The sequence below is a fragment of the Drosophila ananassae genome, chromosome 3L, assembly GCF_017639315.1.
Source record: "Drosophila ananassae strain 14024-0371.13 chromosome 3L, ASM1763931v2, whole genome shotgun sequence".
Lineage (NCBI taxonomy): Eukaryota > Metazoa > Arthropoda > Insecta > Diptera > Drosophilidae > Drosophila > Drosophila ananassae.
Genome location: NC_057929.1, coordinates 451,259 through 478,721, shown reverse-complemented (window position 1 = coordinate 478,721; position 27,463 = coordinate 451,259). Strand labels below are relative to the sequence as shown.

Sequence of the window (27,463 nt, the reverse complement as noted above, 5' to 3'; positions counted from 1 at the left end):
CGTGTCCTGACGCGTGTATATTGGGGTTGCTCGTTGCGCCTACTACCCTATGCTAAATTAAACTAAAGTTTGACTTATGTTCAAATAAAAAAGCCAAAATTGCGACGCCGACTTATGAAAATTGTCGCTTAGTCTTCTTCTTCTCGATATCAGACAAGTATCGGATGGATGTATTCGATAACCGATTAAAATTTGTGTCACCACCAGACTACCACAAAGGAAACAAAAGTGTATCAACACAATAAAAACAAAATTTTCCAATTGGGATAATATTTCTGGTGCTCCATTTGCTCCTGGATAAGATGGCCCATAACTACCTGCAGCCAGTGCACAATCATTTCGATGACAAATTCGAGGACGTGGACGACGACTTGTTTCTGCAGAACAAGCGTACTGGAAGGCCCTCGATCCCTCAGCCGAGAAGCACCAATCCCTTCGAGATCGACGATGACGAGGATGAAGCAGCCAGCCTGCCGTCGTTCACTGCCGAGCAGCTGGCGTACGCTGAGAGGAGGCGTGCCATCGAGCAGCGAACTCTGGATTCCACCAACAAAAGCTTGGGTAACAATTAAGGGGGCATAGGCTAAACAATTATGGGGCGTTGCTCATGAGGTTTCTGAAATTTACAGGTTTGCTCTATGAAACACAGGAGGTAGGCAAGGCGACGGCCGTTGAGCTGGCCAAGCAGCGAGAGCAGTTGGAGAAGACCTCGCATCAGCTGGACGAGATTAACGCCACGTTGCGCTTCAGCCAGCGTCATCTCAATGGCCTCAAAAGTGTCTTTGGCGGATTGAAAAACTACCTCTCAGGCAACCGGGACCAGCCACCCTCGGCTACTGCCTCGCCCACGGCCAGTCAGTCGTCGCGGGAAGCTAATAGCAACATTGATGAGGGAGCATGCGGCGGAGTAACCTCCCCTGCTCCATATTCGCCAACGGATCCTTACGACAATCATCCAGTGAGCCGCTTGCGAGGAGATCCCACCAGTACCTACCAATCTCAAGCTCATGGAAGGAATCCCTTCCAGGCCCAAATCGACGCCAATCTGGAGGAGATGTGTGGCAATCTGTCGGATCTGAAGCTATTGGCACTTGATTTGGGCAGCGAAATCGAGTCTCAGAACGAACTTATTGATAATATGAATTACAAAATTGAGGATGTGGACCTGAAGATGAACAAGCAGAACAAGGACATGAGCAAGCTGCTCAAGAAATGAACATGGCTCGTTATATCATATTGTTTAATGCTTATTAGAGTAACACCTTCAATATACAAATCATAGTCATAACCTGCATATACTGTTCCTGGCAGAAACACCCACAAGGCCATTTCAAAAGCATTCCTCATTGTGTTTTTTAGTTTCTATTGTTATAATCACCAAAAATTCTTTCGTTGAAATGCGATGGTTGGAGAGCAATAAGTGTTCAATTTTAAATAAAATCTACAAACAAAGAAGTTCTTATTTTTGCAATGAATAAGACGCAATCATTTCTCGAGCTTTTGTGTCTGCTATCAAGAATGCTGATACAGCATTTCTAATATTTATTATTTTTAAACCGAGAGTCGGATGAGTCATTTCCTTTTTATCTTTATATTTTATGGTTAGAGCATGTAACCGGAAAGTGAAATATAAATAATTTATTAAAAAAATAAATAGCATAAAATAATTTAAAAATTTGTTTTTATCTTGGAAAAATCATAGAAACTTGGAAGCCAGTTTTGTGATTTAAATATACTTATCTTTATCGGCTATCGAATATATTGATTAGTGTTGTTAAGGATCGCGATACTCAAGTTCGGTTTCTTTCGCAACACATTTTTGGACAAGTGCGAACCTTGCGCGCCGCGCATTCTCAGAAACTTTATTTAACTGCGTAATAAAAACTTTCCTGCCGAAATGGACGAGCCTTTCTATCCAATCAGCACTCAGTTGCTGAAGGACCCTTTGACTTTTTCGTAAGTAGGACGATTTTGGTCGAAGTATAAGCACGTGCGTTTATATGGAAACTTTTCCTTTCAGCGATCTCGTGAAGACGGGATGCCAATTCGAGGTGGATTTGTCGGATAGCCACCGGGCTACGGATGACTTTCTGGGCCACATAAGCGACGACAGCGATTGTGATGATGCAACGGACGTGGACTGCGAGAAACTCTTCTCCCCATGGACTCGGACCTTTGACGAGCTGCGCTCCTTGATGCATCGCGTAAATGACTACATATACAAAAGAGTCATACGCGAGGGGCACCCAGAACGTGAAGTTGTGCCGGAGAGGGCTCGAGTAGCTGTGCGCTATAGTGGATACTGGGAGGGAGAGGGCGCTCCGTTCGACTCTTCCATGCTGCGAGGCACGCAGTTTGAGTTCGTGACGGGCCAGTGCAAGGTGATTGAGGGGCTAGAGGCCGCCGTTCTTACCATGCGGCCTTATGAGCAGGCAGAGTTTATTATTTCGTACAAGTTGCTTTTCCGGGAGCTGGGCTGTCCGCCGCGCATTAAGCCAAAGGCGGACGGACTCTTCAAGGTGGAGGTAATCGACTTCTCGCTTGTTGGAGATTCCGGAGCGTGTGATGGTGTCGCCAAGGAGGATCGGGACAAGTTTTTTGTCATCTACCCCAAAGCCCAGGAAGTACATTTGCACGGCAAGGATTGCGTGAAGCGCGGGCGCTTCCGCATTGCTGTGTCTTCGTTTGAAAAGGCAATCAACTCCTTAAACTACTGTCGGTTGGCCAACGAGGAGGAGGAGGTCAAGCAAACCCAACTGCTGATTACTCTATACGTATGTATTCAAAGTTATTCATATTTTTTTTACTAACCAATTCATCATTAGCAAAATCTGATGATCTGCTACAACAAGGTCAACAAGCCGCAGCGCGTCTGCATCGCAATGAAGGCAGTGCGCCGTCTAACCAAAAATGATCCGCCTTGTAAGGCGCTATTCCAGGAGGGTCGCGCCCTGTCTGCCTTGGGAGAGTATGACCAGGCTCGCACCTCCTTATTGAAGGCACAAAAAAAGCAGCCCTCCAACCAAGAGATCAACAATGAAATACTCAGCTTGAATGCTAGAATTGCCAAGTATAAAGATGCTACTCGCGATTTGTGGAGTCGCGCTTTGTCAATCAAAAAGAAGAAACCCCAGGAGACTGACATCGATCCTATCAAGGATGATAAGGATAAGGCGTTTGCAGATGAGATGGACCAATTGATTGAGCAATTTAAGAGCTCGGCCAGTATGTCTGTCAATTTGTCACGAAAAATGTATTCTGACAAGGAGTTTGAAATATTTTGTCACTTGTTGAAGGATCGGGATATGAAGCTGACTTTGTCACCTGTTTACGAGGATCTCTTGACACTTTCCAAACTAAACATCGAAGATTAAAAAGACATATATATATTATATGTCTATATATATATATATATATATAAAAGACATATAATATATACATATATTAAATTCATAAAGCCATATCTTTATATAGCCATCATATCATTAAGCCATACATATATATTCATGAATCTCAAGCCATTGGTATTGAACTGATCCAAATATTGCTTATAAGATTTCGCTTTAAGTTTTCACGCTTTAAAAGAAAATCAAAACTTTTTCTATATACTTTACCATATATTACTAAAAGAGTTTTAGTAACTTTAGTTCCTTGACATTATGTCCATCAATATTAAGATGCTAAATATGAATTAGACATTGTTTTTTTTTGTATTAAACGAATGTAACGACATTTAATAAATGAAAATTACTGAAACTTGTTGCAGCTTAATTATTTTTCACTTTTAATTTCAATTTCATTTGCCAGCTGCCGGTGCAGGCAGCCCAAACAGGCACAGTCTTTGACGTGGTAGACGGATGGATCCAAAACATGAACCTCCTGCAGCTCAAAACTACTAGAGTCGTAGGTTTTTAACTCTTTCGATTTTACGCAATTGCAGTACAGGCAGGTACATATCATCATACCTGAGGATATAAACACTGTATCGGAGATTTTAAACTCAAAGTAAACCCACATATGGAAATCGTCCAAATGAAGAAGAGTAATAGTGGGCACAGGATATGGCTGACCATAGAAACATCTGCTTCGCTGAGGCTTCCGTTTCCTCTGTACACATCCAGGACCTTTTGCATCAATGTTTCCATACTGTGACTTGTAGCAACCGCCAAACTAAGAGTTTGTTGAAACACAACCCATAAAGAAAGTGAGTACGCGGACATTTTCAATGTTCTTCACAAGTCTGTGGCCGGACAACTGTTGTTGGCCAACGGAATTGTTCAACTCAAAGCTTTATTTTTTCGATACATTTGACTTCAAACAGGCGCAGATTAGTAAACATTTGTGTGGCCCTAATCAAAGGGTTCTTGGTGAACGGTCTCTCGTTTGGAAAATAGATGTTTTTAATTATTAGAACATGGTGGCGCCTTTCTCTTTTAGTTTAAGGAAAGTGTCTTTGGCGTTTTGGACAACCAAAACGGTTATCTTGGCATCCGGCGAGATCAAAACCTCATTATACTTGGTGCGGACCCGCAGAAGGGTCAGTGTTTGTGGTGGTTCCATTTTGGAGAGGAATGCCTGGCACTTTTCCCGCAAGTTGTCGTAGAGACAGGCATACTGGAGGCCCTCTTGACGCTCCATTGACGTTTTGACAGGCACGCCAGAGTGATTCATGATGAGTATTTCCTCCACACCAGGCTTGGCCTGGATTTGGCTGAAAACTTCCTCCACATATCTCTTTGTTCGCTTGGGCTAGGGAGTTAGTGAAGGATTAGAATGTGGTCACTAAAGTAATACCTCTGATTACCTCAACATCAACTGCCTGCATTTTGTTTTATTATGTTTTAAAGTATAGTTTTATTAGTAATTCATGGAGTTCGCTTAATCAAAAAACACATGGGTTACTTGGGCTAGTATTTTTATTTTTTGATTTTATTAAATATAGGAAATGAAAGATTTTATAACTTAATTGGCACAATATCCATCGACAACCTTTGTGCACCACTTATACTGGGGGCGTTTTTGACCCAAAGACATGGATATATCCAAAAGGGTCATTAACAATAGCAGTATACAAAATATCCTGAAAGCCATTGTACTAGGTAGAAGTGCTGGGTAGAAAGATTTACTAGGTTTTCTTAAATGTTTTGAAAAATTTAAATTTAGCAATTAAATACGCTATTTAAAATGATTTAAACTGTAACAAATGCAATTACATTACAAGTACATAGTTAGTTTTAAGTTTAAGTTTCTTCATGTATTATTTAAGTAAAAATCAAGTTAAAAAAGTTTATACTCTTTGAAAAATTATAAAACAAATAGAATATAACATAATTATAATAAATTAAATAAAAAAAGAAAAGTAAAATAACATTTTAGGAAGGAATTTCAATGATTCGAACTCTCACCCTTGGCAGCAGGCTGTGTTTTCTAGTCGCGCGCTCTAACCACTTGACCATCGGAACGGCTGTCAAGGTCGTGGCGAAGTTCATGTTTTGTTCCAGTGACACGATGAAGTATATATACCTCTCCATACGACTTGATGTAGTTCTGGCGCATGTTGAATGGGCGTTTTCGTGGTGCTCAGCGTAGAGCGGCGAGTATATAATTTCATTCACCTGAAATTGGCGGTTCAAAACGCGCAATCTATCGTTTAAAAACTCAAAAAGCCCCTCTCTTTGGCCGGATTAATTTAATTGTAATTAATGCCGATTATGCGAGAGGAGGCAGATCAGAATATGGTGGGAATTCGCCTTCGGTGCCCATAACGGTCTCTTAAATCCGCGGGATTACTATCATCCTTGTTTCTCACCACAATTTTTTGTTTAAAAAACAAAATTAATTTTTGTTAAAACCCATAAATATTTATTATGAATATTGTTTTTCCATTCTTATTGTTACATTTTAACATAGTTATATTTAAATTATTTCCGATTACTTTTTTATGTTTGGCATCCTTGGAATATGTTGTAGTACTGACTTACGATTTACTTTTGATATAACATATATTTTTGATTACCAGAACAGCAAAGGTTTTATACATTTATTTTAATAAGATATTCTGTATACATAATTCGGCCCTGGTTTAAGCAATTTGTGAGTTTGATTTTGACTTTAAATCTTTTTCTGTTTTTAAATGAGAGTAATTTTAATTTTTTTGACTGTTTCTTTCGCTTTAAAATAACTATTTTTTTTATTTCTTTTTAGCTTTTAGAGGTTGCTAAATATATGTTTGCTTAAAATGCATAAACTGAATATATATTTCGCTTATTTCTAAATTATTCCGTTTGCACTTTTTATGGATATTTATTGTTGATCATGCACAATTAGAGATTTATCTATTTTTTTCTGTGTACATTGAACTGGTGGGTCTCTGGTTGAAGGATTCTCATACATATATTTGTGGGTCTTCGGGTCGTCAGAAGGATATGAATTACATTTATTTAATTACTTGTATAGTGCTTTCCAGGTTCTTTGAAATATATTTTTTTATCTATTCCGTTGGTATCCCAAAATCTTATATAAAATTTGAAGCTCCTCTGTTTGGGGGTTTAAAGTAAACTCTTCTTACTCTAGATTATTCTTTGCCAATTAAATGTTAAAATTATAATTATTTTGTCCAATTTTTCGAATTGACAGTTAATTTTTTTGCTTGGCTAATTTTGGCTTACCCTCGATTTGAGCTGTTGCGGCTTTACGATTTTTAACATTTATCTGACACTGTGTGGATTATAATTTTTACATAATTATTCTCTTTTTGGTTTTTTAACAGCCATTAAATAGTTCCTAATTAATATTTTTGATAATTTGCTTAGGAGAGAGTTTGTCATTATCATGTTGACAGGTACACATCCATTTAAACTAACAAACATGCAACATCGATGGCCTAATTATATTCCACATACATAGATGTTGTTATATGTCCGGTTTAGGTTTTAGGTTTTAGGTTCTAGGATCTAGGCTCTAGGTACATATGCAATTAGGCTTGTGTCACAGCTACTGCGCTAAACAAACAACAACAACGAACTCAAATTACAACATTTTTTCGTCTAATATAATATATATATATATATTCCTGTTTCCAATTGCTTAACTTACATCTCAAGTATGTTTGACACAAAATTGAAAATTATTTTGAGCCGGAGCAAATAATTTATCACACATTTTTTGGGACGAAATCAAAGGTGTCATGAAATACAGATTTAATAATAGTTTCAACAACTTTATAGAAACATGTTAAATGAGGAACAACTGATATATATCTCATAAATAATTGTTTCGTTAAGGTATATTGATTTTATCAACTAACTACAGGTACAAACACGTATATTTCAATATATATATTTAGTATATTTTCAACATGAATACACAACAATGGTTATATAAATTGTAGAAATGTACTTTTTAATTATTGTTTTTATCCGGTTATCGGTTATCTCGTGAGCATTTTTTGTTTTTCATTTTCATTTTTATTAGCTTCAACTTAGTGTTGACCTACTCCACACACATAAAACATTTCTAAATATCTTTCGCTTAACTATACAAATGCAGACAAATGGGGATTTGTTGCAACTTGATTAACATTTAGGTACATGAGTCTCTCGTTAGCATAGAAAACATAGATTACAGATTGAGCGCCACATAGATCTATATAGATTTACAGATTAAGAACTACATTTTCCGGGCTATCCGGGTGATGTCTGTGTTCTGTATACAACTCCTACGCAGTATAAACAAATGTAAAATCCCATCGACGTTAGGCTCTGTTTTCTTTCTTTCCAAAATATTCTTAAAAATATATATACTGTAGAAAAAAACCAATCAAATGACATCTGACATTTGTATAAATAGATTAGTTATAATCCTTGTATATTTTTATATAAATTTATATATATTTTTAAAACTGAACGTTTCCATTGCACTTTTCAACATTGCTCTCGAATTACTTGGGTTCACTGGGTACGATCCATGGTGGTGGACAGTACACACAAAATGATTCTTCACTTTAATCAAATAAACAACAACAACAGGATCCTTTTCTAAATTCTACGTTAACTTGTTCGGTAATTACGATCGAGTCTTTCGTCCTTCCCCTGTCCTTCCATACGAAATTAGGTTTTAAGGAACAGCTATCCCACACACTGATGTTCGATAAATAGGTACTTTTGTATAGGAAACATGAAGGTTCATTCTTCTCTTCGTCACCTTGCCGCCTTGCCAATCCAAATAATAAGAAAACAAATAATATATTTGATTTCTTTTACATAAATAGTCTCCTAATTAGACTATGAATTTACAGCTTAACTGGTTTGTTTTCTTTTTGTTTTTTTAGTTGGCAACAGCTCTTGTTGTCCTAGCTCGATAGAAACACACACTTACACATTTATATACGTTATATATACTTATAAAAATAGTGTTCGATATTGGGAACTACAGGCTGAACCACTTTTTTGTTTGTTTACCTTAATTAAGAGCATCCGGATTTTGAAGTACAGATTCTTACTTTTTAGTTGCTGCAGCTGATGAATTGGCTTTCGTTTTGGCCTGACTGCCCGATGTGGTTGCTGTGTTCTTACCGGTGGTTGGTGTTGTTGCTAATGATGTTGCCGCCTTCTTGCTGCCTGTTGCCGGTGATGTTGTTGCTGTTGACTTGTTGCCACTGGCTGGCATTGACTTAGTATTTATAGCTCCTTTTGTGGGGCTTGTTGTCCCGGTTTTTATGGGTTTGGCCGACGCTTTTGTAGGACTCATTTCCTTGCTTTTTGTTTTCCCGGCTTTTGTATTTATTGCCGATGTATTGCCCTTGTTGCTGGATGTGGTTGCTGCTGGCTTCGCTTCTGGCTTAAATGTTGATAGAGGAGCCGTTGGCTTTGAGCCAGAATCAGTGTTTACTTTTGGTGCAGCAACTGATGTGGTTGCAGGAGGCGTGGCGATTGCTGTTGATTTTACCGGCGCCATGGCGGCCGCAATATTTGCTGCACTCTTGTCCTTTGTGCCCGCTATACTATAAGTTGGTTTAACTGCAGTTGCTGTTGCAGTGCCAGCTATTGTCGGTTTAATTGAAGCTGATTTTTCTGCTGCTTTTTCTGGAGCTGAAGACTGTGATTTTTCGTTTAAAGGAGCAACTTTTGCTGCAGCAGTTGCTGTGGTATTCAAGGCACCACCAGCAACTTTTGCTGCAGGCATAGTTCCTTTAGAGTTAGACACCCCTCCTGGTGTTGCCTTGGTATTTGACGAACCACTGGCAACTGTTGCTGCTGGAGTTGCCTTAGTATTCAAGGATCCAGTAGCAACTATTGGTGATGGCGCTACCTTGGACAAAGTTGATCCACTAGCAACTGTTGCCGATGGTGTTGCTTTTGGGACAGACGTGACATTAGCACCTGTACTTCCATTAGAGACTGTTGCTGCAGATGTAGCTTTGCCGTTGGCTGATCCTAAAGAAATTGTTGCTGCTGGAGTGCTTTTCACATTCGCCCCATTTGAAAAGGTGACCTTCACACTTGTGGTGACTGTTGCCCCGGACGGGGCTAGCGCTAATTGTCCCTGTGGCAATGCCTTCCCTGGAATAGAAGAGGCAGCCGTTGTCGCCGGACATGCAACAATTGCTGCTGGCGTTGGCTTAGTTGTTGCCGCCAAATTGACTGTGGTTGAGTGCTTCTCCCCACCGCCCGCGAATGTCGACATTGTGGTGCATTCACGGCCACTGCTCAAGGTTCCTGCGGCCAGGACTTTTGTGGTGGCCACCCCATCCTTTTTGGGAGCCGACTTGTCTGTCTCTGTTTTTTCGGGAGGTATGAGAGGCTGTTTGCTGGGACTGATTTCGGTGGTCGGCGACTTGTGAGTTCCGTTTTTGGCTGGTGCTTGTGGATTCTTCGTGTCACCACTCGGTTTGCCCATACTTTTTGTAATGCCAGGACCTGGTCGCTTGTTCACCGTAGCCAAGGGCAGACTCTCTACGTCCACATCCACATCCAGGGTCAATGGCTTTGGCTTCTTGGCAGCCTCCTTTTGTTTGGGCGATGTAGGTTCCTTTTCAATGAGAATCTGAGTGTTGGTCACTCCATCGTAGTTCTGGCTCTGGTACCGTTCCGCATGTAGGTTGACACAAGGTCTGCCCGCAGGTCCCCATTCGGCGGTGGGCTGAAGCAGTAGCTTGATCCGCTCCCGGAAGCTCAGCTGCTTCGGGGCCTTCCAGATTTCTTGGAAGGCCACCAGGAAGATGACCAGAACAGGCAACAAGCCAATGATCCATCCCACAGTGTCGGCCCACAAAGGATACACATAGTGTCCGTATTTAGCTGGTTTGTATTCCACCCAGTTGAAGAAGAGGATGAACTGAAAATATAAATAATTAAAAAATATTTTCTGATCTTTATAATAAAAACTCTTTAAAAACTTACCAATAGGGTAGCCGGGGTAATGTATCGCCACATGATGCCCCAGAAGAAATTCCAGAACCAGGATCGCTTGCCAATCATTCCCTGGATGTCGTTAAGGAACCGCTGGGAGCCATAGATCCAGGCAATAAGGATGCACTCCGAAATGGCAATCAGTAGGACTGACCAATTGGCGGCATACTTGTCCATCAACTGAAGCCAGTACATGCCGCTCTAAAAAGAAAAGCAGAAATCCTTAAATCAAGATCTACGAACTATTAGAAAGGATAACCTACATTAGTGGTGAAGCCGAGTCCTCCAATGTATCCAAAAATGGCCACAGAGAGCACCACCCAGATCTTGTACTGCCGGAGATTGGGGAACCTGTCCAAGATAGCGGTGGTTACGGTCTCCATCAGGGCGAATTGGGAGTCCAGACCCAGGGTCAGCAGCATCACGAAGAACAGAACCGCCCAAACTGGAGAGATGGGCAGACGGGTGACCACTTCTGGGTAAACAATGAAGGCCAGACCAGCTCCCTGATCCACAACCTTCTCCACATCCACGTTCAGCTCATGGGCCAGGAATCCAATGATGGAGAAGATCACCAGACCGGCAAAGAACGAGGTGGCAATATTGCAAAAGGCCACAATAAGTGAGTCCCTGCAAAGGTATTACATTAAAGTTCACATTAACACATCATTAAAAATTTCTCTACTTACTTGTAGCAGTTGTTGGAGAACTTGTTGTAGGAGGAGAGCGTGATTAGACCTCCCCAGGCTGGGCTCAAGGCGAAGAATATCTGGACTGCAGCATCACCCCAAACCTAAAGAAGGGAGGAATCTAAAGTTTCAAATAATAGTGTTCCTTCGAGAGACTTACCTGAGCATTGGCCAACTGCTTCCAGTCCGGCGTGAGGTAAAAGAGAATTCCAGTGCTGGCACCGGGCAATGTGACACCCCGGATGAAGAGGATGACCAGGACAACGTAGGGAAACAGGGCCGTGAAGTAGACCACTTTGCCGGAGGACTGAACGCCCTTGCAGAGACAGAGGAAGACAATGGCCCAGGCCAGGAAGAGGCAGGCGGCCAATGACAACTTAATGCTGCCTGTTTCCTCGATGCCCTTGGACAGGCCCAGAACGAAGTTGCTGCAAAGAGTGCACTAACAGTAGTATTGTATTTTCTTTATTTTCTATTAGAGGCAACCTACTTGAAGTACTCCTCAGCTGGTGGACGCTTCAGGGCAGTGAGGGCTAAAGCCGTGATGTTGTTCTCCAATGCGGATGTGGCATTGTGGCAGGTGCGCAGGTAGTAGGTGCCATTGGTGGCCTCACACTGATCCGCCTGGGCGTAGGAGAAGCAATCTGCAAAAGACTAAGACTGTCAGCAACTTGGAAAAAGAATGGGGAGTGCAGTTCTCTGGCATAATCCCACCCCATCGTCCACCCTCTCAATTATGCATAAAAGGCCAAAAAACGTTTTAATATTTATGAACTATTTGTCAGCCTGGTTGGGTCGTGGAAACTTTTTTCCGTTTGTGTGTCCGGCTACATAATTAAAAGGACAAAGTAGCAAATCAGAGGATAGCATAAAAGGGCCAGCCTCCACCGAAATGAATGGCTCTGTCGGCAACAATGTGCCGCAAAATCATAAAAAAAAGGGTCCGGAGTTTGGGCCAAAAGGTCGGACAAAGGCTCAGAAACGTCTTCTGGCCAGCTTGTAACTTGAGTTGAAAAGCTTGGCCCAGCTATTTGTTGAGTCCTTGAGGTGAAAGGTCAATGTGAGACCAATCTGTTTTGAAGTTTTAATTTTTCTCCTCTTTTTTTTCTGGCAAAATTGTATGAAAAATTCTTACTGGAAGGATTTTTGATTTAAATTCCAGCCGTTAAAAGCAAACACTGACTGTGGACCAGAAACTGAAATTCGTTTTAACCAAATTACAGCCCACAACTGGGTGTTTTGATTTTCTGTTTGTGACATGTTCGATGTGCGTTCGGGTGTGGGCGTATGGGTGCCAGGAGCAAGGTGGCCAGGATAATAAGCTAGTGGGAAGACTGGACCAAAAATGACTAACTAGCTGCTGCTGTGACATATTCATCTGGACATTAGTATTCCGCGTGGCTGGCAATTAGCAGCCAAAGTTTGATTGAGAATCCAGTTCGTAGTCAGAAATTATGCTGCTTAAATTACGGCTCTGATTGAAGCCTACACATGTAACAAAAATACCCAATCATGGCTTGTCAATAAAAATTGCTCATACGCCGCGTTGAAGCGACGGTAATTAAAGACAAGGTTAAATTTTTTGGAACAAGCCACACACACATAGCCATTTATCAGAGCAATTCATCAGCTTCATTTTTCGACGGGATGGAATGAAAATAAATTTGAGAACAATTCCTTGTGGTTGCCGGTTTGGCGGTTCTTATATGTTGTTCATTATTGTTGTTTTTCTTGTTGGTTGTTGGTTTGTTGGAAAACTTCAAAGTGTTTACATGCCGTTTAATTTGCCTGTCTGCATCTGTTTGTATTGCAATTAATTTGATTACACATACACACAGCATAGCACAACCCGTAGATGTGAATCGCATAAAATAAATTTTATTTGAAAGGGGAGTGCCACGAAAAAAAAAGTATTCCGTATATGTACAAGGACTGCCTAACAAATTCGGTCGGTTTATACACATATATACATATGTATGTGTGTAATAGGATGTGTAGGTATGTCCTACATATAAAAAGGATACCCAACACACACCATCCCCACAGAGTTTCTTATTCAATTTGAGAGCTACGCCCGAGTCAGGAAATTGGCCTTAAATTTTGTGACCTTTAAGTTTGAGGGCAAACTTTGATGAGCCAGGATTGGGTTGATGGAGCTGGCGATGGAAAGGAAAAAAAATAAGGAAGGAAATTGTATAAAATTAGAGTGGCAGATGCTTGCTCAAGTTTCAGTTGTTGACAGTTTTCGCCGAAAGTTTGGCCAAGTTTACGTGTCTAATAAATAAATTGTAAATCTTTGGCCAAACACCATGTAAGCTCATTTACGTTATTAGCTTCATAAAGTGGCGAGAGAGTACAGCTCCCACAAACAATCCATCAGTATAAAAATATTTACCAAAAGAAAGATAAACATATAACCCAAGAGTGCTAACCCAAACACCAGCAGGCAGATGGCTGATGGAAGGAGTGCGACATTCAATCAATAGACAAACAAAGTTAAACACATTTTAATCGTGACACTAAAAGTAAACAATTGTCATCTAAAACACAGACGGCGAGGACGACGACGAGGCCGGAGCATCTTCCCCAGCATCTTTCCAAGGAAAATCGAAGTGTCAATAAATAAAATCCTTAAGAAATTGCTTGTCTGTCTCATCGTGCCTGCCCCCTCTATCCTACTGTCTCTGTCCTTTCTTTCTGTCCACACTTTCTCCGGCCGTCGACGTGCTCAACTTTCTCTTGGTTGTATCTTAAGAGCTTATGAGATAGCAAGTCCCAAGGTTGGAGCTTCCACTGCCAGCGATTGAGTGTCAAAAACAGTCAAGACATAATTGTTTGTCATTTTAACAATTTCTGGACGCCTCGACACGTAAACGATGAAGGTAAACGACCAGGGATGCACTAGGGAATTGCCTTAATAGCATCCCCTATCGATTTCTTAGGTCCTGCGAACAAAACGGAAATGCCTTAGTGCTCTGCGGTATGGCTGATATGGTGGCTCACTTTGCGTTCTTCTCATATTAAATCATAGCTGTACAGAAGTATATGGAGAGGAGGCAGTGGCGGCGTTGACTTAGATTTCAAAAGGGGTTTCAAGGCTGGAGGACTCTGCTCATATATCTGAAAAACCTCACTTGAGGTGCGAATAAGTCTTTTAATAAATGAAACCCCTTTCACGCCCTCCTTTTCTTGGCTTTCAATGGCATTCTATGATGTTTCCTGTTAATGCCATAGTTTTTGTTGTTAAAGCCTGGTCTATATACAGGTATACACATCCAGCCACTTGAGAATGAGGGTATTTGTATGCGTAAGTGGGTCTATATACGCTGTCTGAATGCTGCTGAGGCGGTTGTCATAAAATAAGCCAAACATAAAGATTTGAGGATGAAGGCAAGTGTGTAAATATAACGAATGGGTAATATGCTTTTCTGGCCAAACTTTATTTATTTGTTTACTTTGCTAAGACCTTTCATTAAAGTTCTAATAAGCAGGAACAAAAGGTGAATCTAAACAACGTAAATAGATATATTCCACTAATACAGAAACCTATCAGAGTCAAAAATAAAGCGGAAGGGTCGCATATCTGACCTACATAGGAAAGTTTCCATCATATTACCACCCACGGGTCAGGTCTGGAAAATCCTTTTATATCCTCGTATTTCGTTGCCTTCTCTGGCCAATACTCTGTGGCACTCCCACAGCCTTCTTGGAACAGTCAGCGTTCGATGCTCGTTAAAGATTTATGTCTTTCGCGTGGTGGGCAATTTTAAAGTGCCTGTGTGTGTTGCTGTGAAAAGAAATCAAATGCAGGCTTAAACGTTCACAAGGCAACGCCTTCCCACCCATCCACACGCACTCACAAAATTCCTTCGCACTCATACAGACGACCCATCCTTGGGAAGCAAAAAGGCTCACCTTACAATGTCAAACGAGGCGAATCACAAAAACAATTGCCTACTTCAAGGCGCCGCTAGATTTCTCCACGCTCTATTGTTGGTCCTGAGTCCTCCCTCGGCTTCCTCTTGTTTATCATTATAATTCTTAGTGAAAGTTTGTTCATACTTTTTATTGTTTGCGTGTGCGTGAAGGGCGGAAGAGGATGTGCCAAGGCAGCAACATTCCTCTGGGTCCTCCAGGCGGCAACCGAATCAATGATATATGTACTTTTCATCCCGCCCCAATAGAATTATGCCAAATTTAACTATTTTGAGGATTTCAAAAGACATATATCGTCCTTTTATATTTAAATTTTCTGTCAATGATTTGCAAGTTTAGTATACTTTGAACTTTGTTGCCCGGATTGGGTGAGAGTGTGTGTTTGTCTTTGCCAAAGTCCTGGCCAAAAGCAATTGCCTCTGGGTCCTCCTCGTTATACAAGGTCCTATTTGCCCTTCTCTTCCCTATTTTTTTTCTTTCCGGCCATGTGTTTTCCCAACCGGGCCACGTGCCGTCGAGAATAAGCAAAATGGCCAAAAACAAAACAGGATAAAAGCAAAAATAAAATTCCACTTTTGACAGCTTGCAATTTGCTTAATTTATTACCCGAAAAACGTAACAAAAGATGAGAATCTTTGCCTCATTGTCTCCCTCTTAGCCTGACCTGGCCTATTAATTAATTGGTGGCATAACCTTTATATCTAACTTAGTTGTTGTTTTCTTTCCCCAGGAGACATGGAAGAGGCTACTCACATTTTGTACTCCAGGCAGGTTCGCAGTTCTGCCACGGCAACTTGGTGCCAAACGAGGCGAACATGTAGAAAATGGTCCAGGCGATGATCAGGTTGTAGTAGAGCATGACTATGGCCGAGACGAGGATCATTCCAGTGCCCAGGCCTCGAAACAGGGGGCAGAATCTCCGGTAGACGGCGACCGGTCCCAAAGCAGCATATTGGCCAAACGACAGTTCCATAAACATGAGCGGTAATCCGGCAATCACTAACATGATGGTAAATGGTATAAGGAAAGCTCCTGAAATGGATTAAAAATAAAAATTTAATTTTTATTGATTCTCAGATGCTGTTTTAAAATTCTACCCACCACCGCCATTATTGTAGCACAGATATGGAAAGCGCCACACATTTCCGAGTCCCACGGAATAGCCCAGCAGGGAGAGCAGGAAATCGAATCGACCCGTCCAAGTTCCACGTTCCGGCTCACCATCTCCGGCTCCACCGCCACCACCAGGTCCAGATGCATCTAGCGAAATTAGGGCCGTGCCAGAGGCACAGCCACCGATACTGATGGCCGTCGAGGGGCAGACCACGCCGCCACCGCCTCCAGACCCTCCAGACTTGCTACTCTGCCCCATCGGGCAACGATCTTCCACTAGCTGTTGGATATAGAAAAAAGTTCTTTTAATTTATAACCTTTTTCCGGACGACAACTATTTGGCAGAAAGCCAATTTCCACGGCTGTCCATGGGGTTAAAAAATGGACTCTTGATTAAATCAACTCTAAACAACAAGGTCAAATTTAGGATGGTTAGAAGTCATTATTGTTTTAGAAAAAATATGGATTTAGAAAGTTTGATTAAATTAAGCTAATTTAAAAAGTAAAACTTATTGAATGGGATTCATTTGTATCGACATTTTGTAATTTCCGTGGCGTTAATTAAAATCACAGTCACGCCTGCTCCTTTAGACGGTGGCAACTTTTTGCGTCGAGGATAAATGAGTACTCAAGAAAATGACGCCCCTCAATGGCACTTGATGCCGGGCCGCACTCGCACTCACTCACATTGACACACACTCAGACACTCACTCACACACACTCACATACACTCACTGTGAGTGAGAGGCGGCCCCTTTCGCCCTTAGAAAGTCCAACTGTCACACTTTATACGCCATAGTGGCCATAACAGCTTGTGATGGGTAGTGGTGGTGGTGGGATATGGGTGGATATGGGATATGTGATGTGAGATTCTCTGATGCTGGGATTGTGTTGAGATGAGATGAGTGATGCGAGCCAGAGAAGAAGAGGCTTTTACTTTCCCTTCCATCCACTTGAGTGTTTGCCTGGTCACGTTTTTTGTTGGTAGTGTGTGTGTGTTGGTGTCACTTTTTATGCGCCATTTTGCCTGTTTTTGCAAGCCAATTTGTTGACAGGCTCGTAATTAGGCAGTCAACTCTGTATTTAACCCAGTAACACTGATAATGAGCTCATGATGATCTAACACGAACAAGCCTTTCCGAATTGGAAAGTGTGTTCTGCGAACAAAAACGAAACAATCCCCCCAATGTCGAAACCACAAAAACCCAATTCTCATTCCCAATGCCATTGTGCAGCAAGGTTGTTACTGGCTGGGTTCCTGTTTTTTCTTTTGGTATGGTTTTGCTACTTTTCTGTGGTCCAGCATTCCACTGCTCTCGCTCCTGCTCCTGGTCCTGCTGTTGCTTCTGGCATTTGCTTAGCAAATAGTTCTTAATGATTCCAACAATGCCCATGGGCAGACCCCGAAGAATGCGATTTTGCGGCGACAAACCGACAAACTGACTACCAGACAGTCAGTCGGACCAACAAAAAAATAGAAAAAAACTAACAAGAGTACAAATAAACATTTAGCTTTGTGCGAACTTTTTGGGGAAATAGTTGAAACACAACCGAGAACTGAAAGCTGACAATGGAAGGTGGCAGGCGGAAGCGCCAAAGTTTCCATTGAAAAAAAATCGTGAAAACTGTGAAAAATATATATGTATATATATATTTTGTTTTCGTTGCAAAACGTTTAACATGTAGCGGGATTTTTCCAGGTGAGATTGAAAACGTTTGGCTGTCTCTGGCCAGAATCCAAACATTTTGCTTATTCCGGGCACGTAGCTACCAAAATCCTCACAAACAGTTTGTATCTCGGTTCAGTGGATATCTAGGGAAAGGATGGAAGTACATAGTTTTGCATAAAAACCAAAAACTTTTTAACTTTTTTTTGGGGCTAAAATACATCCATATATGAATGAAAGTTGATTGCAAAATATTCACATTTAATAGAAAAATGTGAATATTTGACGGATGAATAAATAAAGAGCTTTAAGTTTTCAAGGATGAACAAATATTTCATTAGCGAATTAATAAAATATTTTTGTTACCTTTTGGTTTTTGTCCTTTTTTTGACAAAAAGTCTTCTATACCATAACTCTCCCTTTAGCTCATTTAATTAAGCTGGAAATGAATAATTAAAGTGCAGAGGGGGGAATACGTGTTAATGAAAAAACCAAATAAAAAATGCTAGGGGTATATGTAACTCCAACTGCCCCCCGGTTCGCACTCCCCTGTACTCTTTGGCTTGTTTGTGTTTGGTCAATTCGAGTGTGAAAATGTTTTCGAGCTTCTGCCGTCGCTCGCTTGTTTACACTTGATGGATATGGCGAGAGAGGGACGAGTGGGCGGTAAGCGATGGGTAGTGGGTGATGGGTGGCTGGCTGCTGCATTTAACGACCTTGGGAATGTGCACTGTCAAGTTGCGGAGCGGAGAGTGGATGGTCCCGGGCAGCTTACATGAGCTGCATTCTAGTTTTCCTGTTCGTTCTTTCATTCTTTTTTTTTTTTTGTTGTATTTTGAGCATTTCGCCGACAGCGTTTTCCGCCTTTTGGCATTTCATAATTTTCCCTTTTTTTTGACATTTTTATGCGAAAGTTGAATTTCCCTCGGCCGGGCACCCAAGGCGAGACAAGCGACCTTCGTCATCTCCTGCCCTCCTGCCCCTCCCGCCCCCTTTAATAGCCTGCCTCGCCGCCCTGCCGCCCTGCCGCCCTTTTATTTCTGTTGTTGCACAAGTCACGACAATTATGAAGGGGCAAACTCTAAGCACTTGAACTTGAACCCACGAAGGCTGCCCACAAGCGGCAAACAAAGCGAGTACCGACCTCGACCCCCTCTCAGTGGGCTTGAGAAGGGTTTTGGGCCCAGCATATGTAAAGCAAGAGCTAAAAAATAGCATTATTCAAGGTAAATAATGGATATTGAACATACTTCTTTATTAATATAATAAATATTTGTCATATTTCTATATTGATTGGATCCTTGCAGATATAGTCCACTTTTCCAAGGTCTAATATCTGGACCAAAAAGAGCAACGAATGCTGTAGGTGATGCCTCCTCCAACTATCATTGGTTCTATTTCAAGTGCTTGTCTGGAAATATTGATTATTTTGTCCGTCCAGGACACAGGCACATGACCATCTAGCATCCATCGCTGGAGGCCAAAGGACACGCATATAAATTTGTTTCGATGCAACGAAGTTGTCACCGTTCCCTACTTTTCTGTTTAAGCCATAGAAACGCCTGCGGAAAACAGATTTTCACGTTCTATTGCATCGCTCCTAGCCCACTCTATCTCTCTCTCTGGATTGCCCCATTTGTCAGTCAGTTTTCCGTCCAAGCATCCCCATCCCGTACTGCCTTGTAGCACCTCACAGGATCTGTCCCTTCGGGCTCCTTTTCTCCGCATTAAATATTCATCTACTTCGTCATCGTCCTTCGCTGTCATCGTCCTGGTAATCGCAAATTCAGCGCTAAATCACAATCAAAATGCGCGTAAAGTGGCATTTCAAGTGATTCTCCTTTTTTTTTATGAATTTCAAATTGCAAATCATTTCGTTGATTAAATTGTTGAAAATGGCAGCGTACATTTTTGGTTTACTTTTTGCCCTAATATTGGTTGATTTTGCATATTGTTTACGTTAGTTTTTGAAGGTTAAAAAGGTTAGAAATATAGGCAATTAAGGTGAAACTTTCAGTTTATTAGAATGCCTAAATTAACTTGCTTCTTAATTAGTTTTTAGATTATCGATTGCACTACCAACTAAAATCCTTTTACGTCTGGCCTTATGAAGATTAAATGGAATTTATTAAATATCTCAATTTAATAAACTGAAAGCAGATGAAAGGTGAAAATATGAATCCACAGAGAAAGACAGCTGGCAGCTAAAGGAATTATTTCTGCAAATGATTTTTTCTTGTTCTCCAGAGCATTTTTTTCTTCTTGTTTTGCAAAGGACATACTATATATGTATTCCTTTTTTTTCGTGCCAGCTTTGCATACATTTTCATGTTTTTGAGTGCAGCTGACTGGGTGTGTGTGGGAGCATATGTTTTGTTTTTACTTTCAATTTGCAATTTAAATGTAATTTCTCTGCGAAAATGGGTTACTTTTTATTTGGTTTATGACAACTGCACACCGAGGCAGAGTACACAGATTTAATGCTTTCAGACAAGTGCGCTGGATTGAGGGGTTTTGGGTTGAGGGTCCTTTTTTTTCAACCCGAAGGTTAGGTACTTGGTGACATTCGTTGGGTTCATAGCCACATACCATATATTGAGAAAAAATTGGGTAAATGTTATTTAGCTTTTTGGTCTTATAACTTGTACAAATATTTATAATTCAAATAATAGCTATCTTTGCTTTTTTAATAAATGTTACAGATATAGAAAAGGGTAAGTAAATATTCCAATCAAAATACTTTTTTAGGAGCAGGCTACGCCACATGGTTCTTGGAACTCTTGTACATATATTCCCCAAAAAAATTGATTATTTTGGTCTACTATAGAGTCGTAGAAGAAATCCCCTAAAGAGGCTTCACCCCGATTAGCATTTGTAACGTTTTTTCATTATTTGGCCAAAAGGCAGTGGAGTTGACAGCCGTTTGTTATTGTTCCATGGCGATGTCGCCATCTGTTCGCAGCTGTTTTTTCTTTGGCTTTCATGTACATCTTCGGGTTGTTTATTATTTTGTTGGTTGGAAAGCGGAACAAGCCATTAACAAAATGTCTCTCCTGACGGACGCTCGATGCTTTTTTGCCAGCATTGCATTTTCCATTTTATTGGATCGATGCGACGGCCTTGGTGGCCTTAGTCTGATCGGGATTGCAAATATTCAGGACCTGCCACCGGCCGAGGGTCAAATCCGAATCCTGCTGTTAACTCTCCTGGGCATTGGTTTTCTTATGTTCCTCGGCTGTTTGGGTGAGTTTTTTGATGAAAATGAAAATATTTTACAACACTTTGTGTTTGGCTTAAATGGCGCCGATTTCCGGTATCATTCGCACAGGATGTATCTGCTGCTTCTGCCGGATGTCCCCGACCGCCTCATCCAAGTCGGATGGCCTCGATGTCTATGCCCCGCGCACCCAGAGCATTGTGTGGCCCACTCTCCCCCAAGAAGCCGCCAGGGTTTTGGATATGACCTTCCGACATGTCCCCACCCCAGGTTGTCCCTGTCGCACTTGCCGTTCGAACAGAAATTCCTCCTGCATCGAAAATTGCGGTGCCATCACTCAGTGTGCGTAGTTCAAGCTCAATTACATAATACTTATGGTCTGTTCTTCGAATAAACAAAACTGACTTGCACTTTGTATAAATAATTGGTAAAAGATTTGCAAATATGAAAGCGATGGCAGTTCGCAATCTCATTACAAATCAGTTCAAATCGTTTATGTTTGCTTGCAAACAGCTGTTTTATGTTTAATTCTACAGGACTGGCCTTGGCCAAGGCCCGTTTTGGGCCCGAACCGTTTAAGTTTGTTCAGTTGCCTTCGAACGGCAGTCGCATTCAGCAGCAGCATGCGGCAAAGTGGCAAGGAAAGTGCCGCCAGGTGGCTGTTTTTGGTGGCAACCTCAATCACCTGGCTCCAACTGATGAAAACCGATGACAACTTTACGGGTAGGTGTAAGGGGATTACCTTAGAGGTTTATAGAATTATTATTACTATTTTTTCCTGATTTATTTTGAGTTTACTTTGTTATTACTTTGTTTATTATTGGAAAAGACTTTGACTGGCTGAACGAGACGCAGCTGTTGCAGCTGTACGAGTACGAGTACGATGAAAGTGAGAATGAAACTTTTGAGAATTTCACGGAATCTAGTGAGGATTTGCGGGAGCTGGTGCATAATTTTATTATTGAGAACAATAGCACAGACATTGGCGACAATACCAATAGCACAGACAATAGCAACAGCACCAACAATAGCACCATCAGCAGAAACACCGACAACAACAGCAGCATCCCTGAAGAAAAAGTCCCATTCGAAGAAACTCGAAAAAGTCACCACATGTCTCGGGTCTTGATTATGGCCCTTTTTCTACACATAGCTCTTATAGGAGCTGGTAAGATTTCTTAAACGAGTAGTCTTATCTAAGGATATTACATCTGAAAATGTTTCATTAAAGGCATCACTATCTACAGCTGTGTTTATTGCAAAATGCAGACCCTGAAGCTACGGAGAAGGTCATTAGAGGCTCGACGGCGCCTTCAGCTAATGAGGATGCAGACGCAGCATGTGCCCAATATCGGAGAATGTCCTTGCCACGGCTGCATTATGGCCAGGGAGATGGTGCAGGGCCTAATCATGCAACAATTTCAGGAACTGGTTGAATGTTAAGTTTCGATTCAAATCGATACAATAAATACGAAACTAGAAAATATGATTATCGTAGATCTTTTGAAGGTTGCGAACGCTAACATGGACACATAATACAATCAGGATGACATACAACCACAAACGCACTGTCATTGCCACAGTCACAGGACTTTTATCCACTGAGGGGGCGTAAGGGGGTTGACAGTCAGAGGGCGTGGAGTGTCATGCACAAGCTGTAACTAGCTCCCCCCACTATCACCATCACCCACACTGACCGCGCCGTGTGCCAAAGGTCAAAGTTCATAGCATTTACTGGAGGTCTGAGCTCGTGCATTGTATTCCCCCGTTTTCTATGGAAGTTAATTCCGCACGTTTGCATTAATAAATACAAGTAATCCATTTTGCCTTCGCTTTGTTCTTCGGTGTGTCTAAATATCCGGGGTCATAACCACCTTTTGTTGGCGAGAGCTTATACTCTTACCTAATCAGTTGTTCAGATTAGATGAAAGTAATATTACTAGTATATTATTAAGTTTAAATCTTTGTACTAAATTATCAACTTTCTAGTTAAGCTCTTTACAAATTTCTTTGACGATAAGTCTACAACTGTAGCACACTTCTAACAACGTTGCGTATACGTAACGTGTTGTAGAGCATGCCCTCAACATATTGCGTATACGTCATGGGTGACACAATAGAGACACAAATCCAGCCATCCATCAGTGGTTGGCTTTAAACCTAATGCACTGTATCCCACACACAATGCCACCGATCACTTTTTGTGTCTGCTGGCTGATGTTTTTATTGTTATTTGATTGCGATTTAAATATACACATACGCGGGGGCGGTGCTCGAGGGGAAGGGAGCACCGCCTCCAAATGAAGAAAATAAGAAATAGCTGAGGGAAAACAACAAAGAGGCCAAAAAGGACACCAAAATAAGGGCAGCTTGAGCTGGAGCTTGAGCCCAGGCAAACACGCAGCGAACACGGACCCTGCCATGCCGCGGACAGGCCAATGCCAAATCCTTACGCGCTCCGTACGTATGCGAGGGAAACAACGCACGTTCATGCCGAACAGGAAGGAAGACGCAAAGGCACACAGGAAAAGGAACAAAAAACGGCAGGAGCCGAGTCGACCAGGACAACAGAGGGCGCGGAGGCATGGGCGAAGGTGGAAGCTGGAAGGAAGTGGCTGAGCAAGAGGAGGGGAAGCGCCCGCCAAAGGCAAGGATGCTAAGGTAACCCAGAACAACGAAAGCAGTCGCAGCAATAACTATAACAAAAGCAATGACACGTACAGTAAAACCTCCATAATTCGTGATGGCTTTCGCTTGGCCAAATATTCAATATATCCCAGGCCTTGGCCAAATGTTCAATAAACAGAGTCCTTGGGCATATACCTATATTTTGAGTGGAAAATTACTTTTATCACAAGAAGGGGATAGCTTCACTAGAACTAGTATGTAGTATTACATAAATTATTTATTCAAATAATTTAAGAATTAATGTATAAAGTGTTGAACTTGGAAAACATTGCTTAATCCTTTTGAAAACCAATTAAATCTTCAGTTCAAGAAGTTCAACTGTGTGAGCTGTGTAACAAAAATAAAAAAATAAGAAAAACTCGACATAGACATTCCAATAACAATGAGGCAAGAAAGCTGGAAGAAGAAAGTAGAGGCAGGAGCAGAAAACAAGCAACGGGGCAAGGTCCTGGAGAAACTTAGGAAAAAGAATAGGAAAAAGTAGTAAAAAGTTATCGAGAATGCCAGAAGATGCCGAAGGGTAAGGGACCGACGGATGGAAGATGGAATTAATTTTGCGTTCATCCACGCTCGGCTTGAGCGGAGACTCGGGGGGCCAAATGGTTGTAGAACAAGCGAGGTTAGAGGCTCCCAGGACTCGGTGGCCAACTTGTGGCAAATATTTGCTCAGCCCCGAAGTATCCATTTTGCCCAGAATTGGATGCACCTGATGCCCGGACTAGCTGCAGGGGTCGGAGCAATCTGACATGCACATGCAAATTTATTGGACTGGATTGTAAGATAATGAAAATTACAGTTCCAATCAGGATTCAATTTCAAAACAAGCTATCAATAAATTGTTGTCTTCATTAAGTGGCAGGTTGCTGGATTGAGTCGGAGGTTGGATCTAACTTAGGGTTAAAGGCTTTTTGATTTGAAAGAAAAGAGGCTGTTTTAGGTCCTAATTACTTTTTGATTTCATTTGACCTTACTAATTACCCTTTCAGAAAGCATCTTTCTAAATACCTTGTAAAGATTATTAAACCATTATTCAGCTCACAATTGTGTTTCAAATATACAATCTGAAATAATGTTATTTCGTCTTCACCTGCAGACATAGTTCCCCCAAAAAGTATGCTACGAATTTTCATGGCCATTTTCAGCCATATACCATCTGGCTGCAACTTTGTGTTGTTGGGCTTTACTGCTCGCCCAGGGATTGAGGCGGGTCAGTGCGAACTACAATCAAAATCAATTAACGTCGAATTAACCAGACAATGCATTTAGCTACGAGGCAAGGGGGTCCAGGATGTGCAACGGGATCTGCGGCTTAATTAGGCTTGTCAACGGGAGCCGCGCGACCTTGGATCGGGCTTTGGCTTTCGTGTCACTCGTCAGTTTTTAATTGTTTTAAATATTTACTTGCCGGAGCAATTACACACAAGGCCCGAAGGACACTCCTACCAACATAATGCCGCCGACACAGAAGCAAACACACCCACACAAAAGAACTCACACCCGCACACACACACACATGCGTACATAGAAGAGTTTTGCATTACGCGCCACTTACACAATTAAAAATTTGCTTTTCCTATTTTTTCTCCTAGTGCTCCTGGTTTTTCTTTGATTTGTATTTCCGTTTTTATTTTATTCACTGAAACTTAAGCGAGGATCCTTTGATTTTTTGGTTAAGCTCTTGACGGTTTGGCTTTTGGTAGCTTGAGTCGTTTTTGTGGTTTTTATTTAGTACTGCTGGTGCTGCTTAGACTTAGCTTATGCCCGTGGCATAGGCTCGGAACTGATTTCTGATGATGGCCACTTGGAGCGTCCAATTTGGCGGACAATTCGAAAGCAACTGAAAGTGAAACGGAAGAGCCGAACAGCAGCCAGGAATGTCAGATTACCTATACAGCTGTAAGTGTGGGTGCGACATCGAGAGCGAAATCGTGAAAAGCGAGAGCGTGAGCTTTCCACCGAAGCTCTACCCACGCTTACTTCCCATAAAAGTTTATGGCAGCTGCTGGGGCGCTGCTTTTGATTTACAATTTGATTTACTGTCCCACGGGGGTGTGGGGCTAGGTTAGCAAAAAATAGAAGGTGGTGCAAAAAGTCACTGGGGGAAAAACTATTCCAAATTAAGCCAACAAATAGGGGATTGTGGTGGTAACATAACCTAACTATTTTGATATTAAGTATACGCCGAGTGGGTTGATTGGTTTATGCTATTTGATTTAATCTGCCAAATTTTCTGGCTGCTTGTCAAAATAATAAAAAAAAGGTCAATAAACTCATTTTATGCGCCCAGTGCATGTGCGAGCTTTCAATATTTTTTGCTGGTATTCCGGAAAACAGTCAATGCTTTCACCGAAATGGTCCTTGAACAATAACTCACTTAATTATGCATGTGTGGGTGGGTGTCATTTAGCACTGCATATTGACGTTAAGCAATGTGAAAATTGGCAACCGAATTTTCATTAAAATGCAATTAATTTGTTCAATTGGTCGATGGAAATGTGATTATATTTTCATTAAAAACGACTCAAAATTTCAAAGGATTTAAAATGGATTTAAAAAAAACTGGAAATATTTAACAGCCTGGGGGATCCAACGCCGGGACCTAACTTAGTTTGTCTTCATTTGCCGCCTGTTTACTTTATAAACATCCCCCTTCGGTTCGATATTCGACCCCCCTATGCTCGGCCTGGCTTAAATTTTCCTTCATAAAGGGGACAAACAAAGCCAAACAGTAGAATCCAATACAGGACACACATATCGAACATCCATATACGCGACCTTCGCACATATAGCCCCTCGCCCCCGCTTGGAGAGGAAAAGCTGCCGCGACCTAGACACTGAAATACTGTTAGTGCCTAGCCTGTGGCAGAGAGAATAGTTGCGAGAGAAAGAGAGCCGTTTTCCGACGCTCGGGGTGATACTGTTATTTGTGCATGTGTACGAGCTTAAAAAGCGAGGAGGAAACGATATCAGAATAAGAGGACAAAAAAAAAATAACGCTCAAAGAGGAAACGGAAATCAGAGTGGGCGGAAATAGACGAAGCGGCCAACGGGGCGTATGAATCTGGAACACTGTAAGCCGCTTATAAAAGCTCACAACTCTCGGAAAAGTTTTAAACCATTTCCATGAAATATAATGTTTTCATAGTTTTATGCGTATGCCCCATAGCAGAGTCGCCGATATAAATATACGTATCATTTGTTTGCTTTTTGGTTCTGCTTATCTTTTCCGCGAACTTTCATTTCGTTGCATTTCCGCTACCAAATCGCACCATTGGCGTTGTTCAACTTGTTGTTGTTGTGCTAGGTTATGAATGAAAAGCTTTTTCAATTCAGCTTTGCTCGGGACCTCGTTCCATTCCCACGATTGTCGTCAGTTCTTGTCCTTAATGGTCTCGCTGTTTCTCTTATGAATGGGACAAATGTTGAAGAAACAAGAAAGTAAAGGTAAATTCAGAGGAATACGAAGCTTACATAACACTTACTACCGATTGCATGAGCACGATTTTAAAATTTTCACCCACAACATTTGACAAAAAATTTAATAAACATTTCGTAATCAGATATTGATGCAGAATGATGGAGAATCGATCCACATATCGTTTAAGGTATTCCTCTAAAGAATCGGATGGAAATTGGCCAAGATATAGCCATAGCTTGGGGCCAAATGGTCCTTGCGTGCATTTTGAAGGGGACCCACTGGAAAATTTCATTAAAAATAGAAAAAATATTTCGTTCTGAGATTCT

General features: G+C 41.4%; 6 protein-coding genes across 7 annotated transcripts; 3 read left to right on the top strand and 3 right to left on the bottom strand.

Annotated features, from left to right (window-relative positions):
- The first annotated feature begins 302 nt into the window (after window positions 1–302).
- On the top strand, window positions 303–1,488 carry LOC6495305 (synaptosomal-associated protein 29). Its single transcript, XM_001958624.4, has 2 exons — window positions 303–561; window positions 630–1,488. The coding sequence occupies exons 1-2, from the start codon at window positions 303–305 to the stop codon at window positions 1,214–1,216; spliced, it is 846 nt and encodes a 281-aa protein (XP_001958660.1). The 3' UTR covers window positions 1,217–1,488.
- A 302-nt stretch (window positions 1,489–1,790) lies between these two features.
- LOC6495306 (inactive peptidyl-prolyl cis-trans isomerase shutdown) lies at window positions 1,791–3,756 on the top strand. 2 transcript variants are annotated; one of them, XM_001958623.4, is made up of 4 exons: window positions 1,791–1,956; window positions 2,021–2,774; window positions 2,826–3,380; window positions 3,440–3,756. In XM_001958623.4, the coding sequence occupies exons 1-3, from the start codon at window positions 1,898–1,900 to the stop codon at window positions 3,372–3,374; spliced, it is 1,362 nt and encodes a 453-aa protein (XP_001958659.1). In that variant the 5' UTR covers window positions 1,791–1,897; the 3' UTR covers window positions 3,375–3,380; window positions 3,440–3,756. The 2 variants fall into 2 exon arrangements, with proteins under 2 accessions (XP_001958659.1, XP_044571750.1); XM_044715815.1 differs by having other exon boundaries at window positions 2,826–3,756.
- On the bottom strand, window positions 3,756–4,220 carry LOC26515069. Its single transcript, XM_014908599.3, has 2 exons — window positions 4,016–4,220; window positions 3,756–3,965 (listed from the first exon to the last, which is right to left on the bottom strand). The coding sequence occupies exons 1-2, from the start codon at window positions 4,218–4,220 to the stop codon at window positions 3,772–3,774; spliced, it is 399 nt and encodes a 132-aa protein (XP_014764085.1). The 3' UTR covers window positions 3,756–3,771.
- Window positions 4,220–5,132, bottom strand: LOC6495359 (dynein light chain roadblock-type 1). The gene is made up of 2 exons (XM_001958622.4): window positions 4,805–5,132; window positions 4,220–4,749 (listed from the first exon to the last, which is right to left on the bottom strand). Exons 1-2 carry the CDS (start codon window positions 4,823–4,825, stop codon window positions 4,408–4,410), a joined length of 363 nt encoding a protein of 120 aa, XP_001958658.2. The 5' UTR covers window positions 4,826–5,132; the 3' UTR covers window positions 4,220–4,407.
- A 713-nt stretch (window positions 5,133–5,845) lies between these two features.
- On the bottom strand, window positions 5,846–25,583 carry LOC6495358 (sodium-dependent acetylcholine transporter). Its single transcript, XM_001958621.4, has 9 exons — window positions 25,272–25,583; window positions 16,136–16,427; window positions 15,788–16,066; window positions 11,589–11,742; window positions 11,259–11,526; window positions 11,099–11,202; window positions 10,673–11,039; window positions 10,401–10,610; window positions 5,846–10,335 (listed from the first exon to the last, which is right to left on the bottom strand). Exons 2-9 carry the CDS (start codon window positions 16,404–16,406, stop codon window positions 8,497–8,499), a joined length of 3,492 nt encoding a protein of 1,163 aa, XP_001958657.1. The 5' UTR covers window positions 16,407–16,427; window positions 25,272–25,583; the 3' UTR covers window positions 5,846–8,496.
- LOC6495307 lies at window positions 20,536–22,517 on the top strand. The gene is made up of 5 exons (XM_032450671.2): window positions 20,536–21,057; window positions 21,143–21,373; window positions 21,545–21,754; window positions 21,861–22,199; window positions 22,263–22,517. The coding sequence occupies exons 1-5, from the start codon at window positions 20,751–20,753 to the stop codon at window positions 22,472–22,474; spliced, it is 1,299 nt and encodes a 432-aa protein (XP_032306562.2). The 5' UTR covers window positions 20,536–20,750; the 3' UTR covers window positions 22,475–22,517.
- Window positions 25,584–27,463: the final 1,880 nt, after the last annotated feature.

Bases quoted from the DNA above. Each gene is read 5' to 3' on its own strand.
- LOC6495307 (XM_032450671.2), top strand. From the start codon at position 20,751: ATGGCGATGTCGCCATCTGTTCGCAGCTGTTTTTTCTTTGGCTTTCAT. The intron at 21,058-21,142 runs GTGAGTTTTTTG...TCATTCGCACAG, and splicing joins TATGTTCCTCGGCTGTTTGG to GATGTATCTGCTGCTTCTGC. The intron at 21,374-21,544 runs GTGCGTAGTTCA...GCTTGCAAACAG, and splicing joins TTGCGGTGCCATCACTCAGT to CTGTTTTATGTTTAATTCTA.
- LOC6495359 (XM_001958622.4), bottom strand. From the start codon at position 4,825: ATGCAGGCAGTTGATGTTGAG. The intron at 4,750-4,804 runs GTAATCAGAGGT...CTAACTCCCTAG, and splicing joins TGCAGGCAGTTGATGTTGAG to CCCAAGCGAACAAAGAGATA.
- LOC26515069 (XM_014908599.3), bottom strand. From the start codon at position 4,220: ATGTCCGCGTACTCACTTTCTTTATGGGTTGTGTTTCAACAAACTCTT. The intron at 3,966-4,015 runs GTGGGTTTACTT...TTATATCCTCAG, and splicing joins CATTTGGACGATTTCCATAT to GTATGATGATATGTACCTGC.
- LOC6495306 (XM_001958623.4), top strand. From the start codon at position 1,898: ATGGACGAGCCTTTCTATCCAATCAGCACTCAGTTGCTGAAGGACCCT. The intron at 1,957-2,020 runs GTAAGTAGGACG...TTTTCCTTTCAG, and splicing joins AAGGACCCTTTGACTTTTTC to CGATCTCGTGAAGACGGGAT. The intron at 2,775-2,825 runs GTATGTATTCAA...ATTCATCATTAG, and splicing joins AACTGCTGATTACTCTATAC to CAAAATCTGATGATCTGCTA.
- LOC6495358 (XM_001958621.4), bottom strand. From the start codon at position 16,406: ATGGGGCAGAGTAGCAAGTCTGGAGGGTCTGGAGGCGGTGGCGGCGTG. The intron at 11,203-11,258 runs GTAAGTCTCTCG...TCCCTTCTTTAG, and splicing joins AGCAGTTGGCCAATGCTCAG to GTTTGGGGTGATGCTGCAGT. The intron at 10,336-10,400 runs GTAAGTTTTTAA...TTATATTTTCAG, and splicing joins TTACCCCGGCTACCCTATTG to TTCATCCTCTTCTTCAACTG.
- LOC6495305 (XM_001958624.4), top strand. From the start codon at position 303: ATGGCCCATAACTACCTGCAGCCAGTGCACAATCATTTCGATGACAAA. The intron at 562-629 runs GTAACAATTAAG...TGAAATTTACAG, and splicing joins TTCCACCAACAAAAGCTTGG to GTTTGCTCTATGAAACACAG.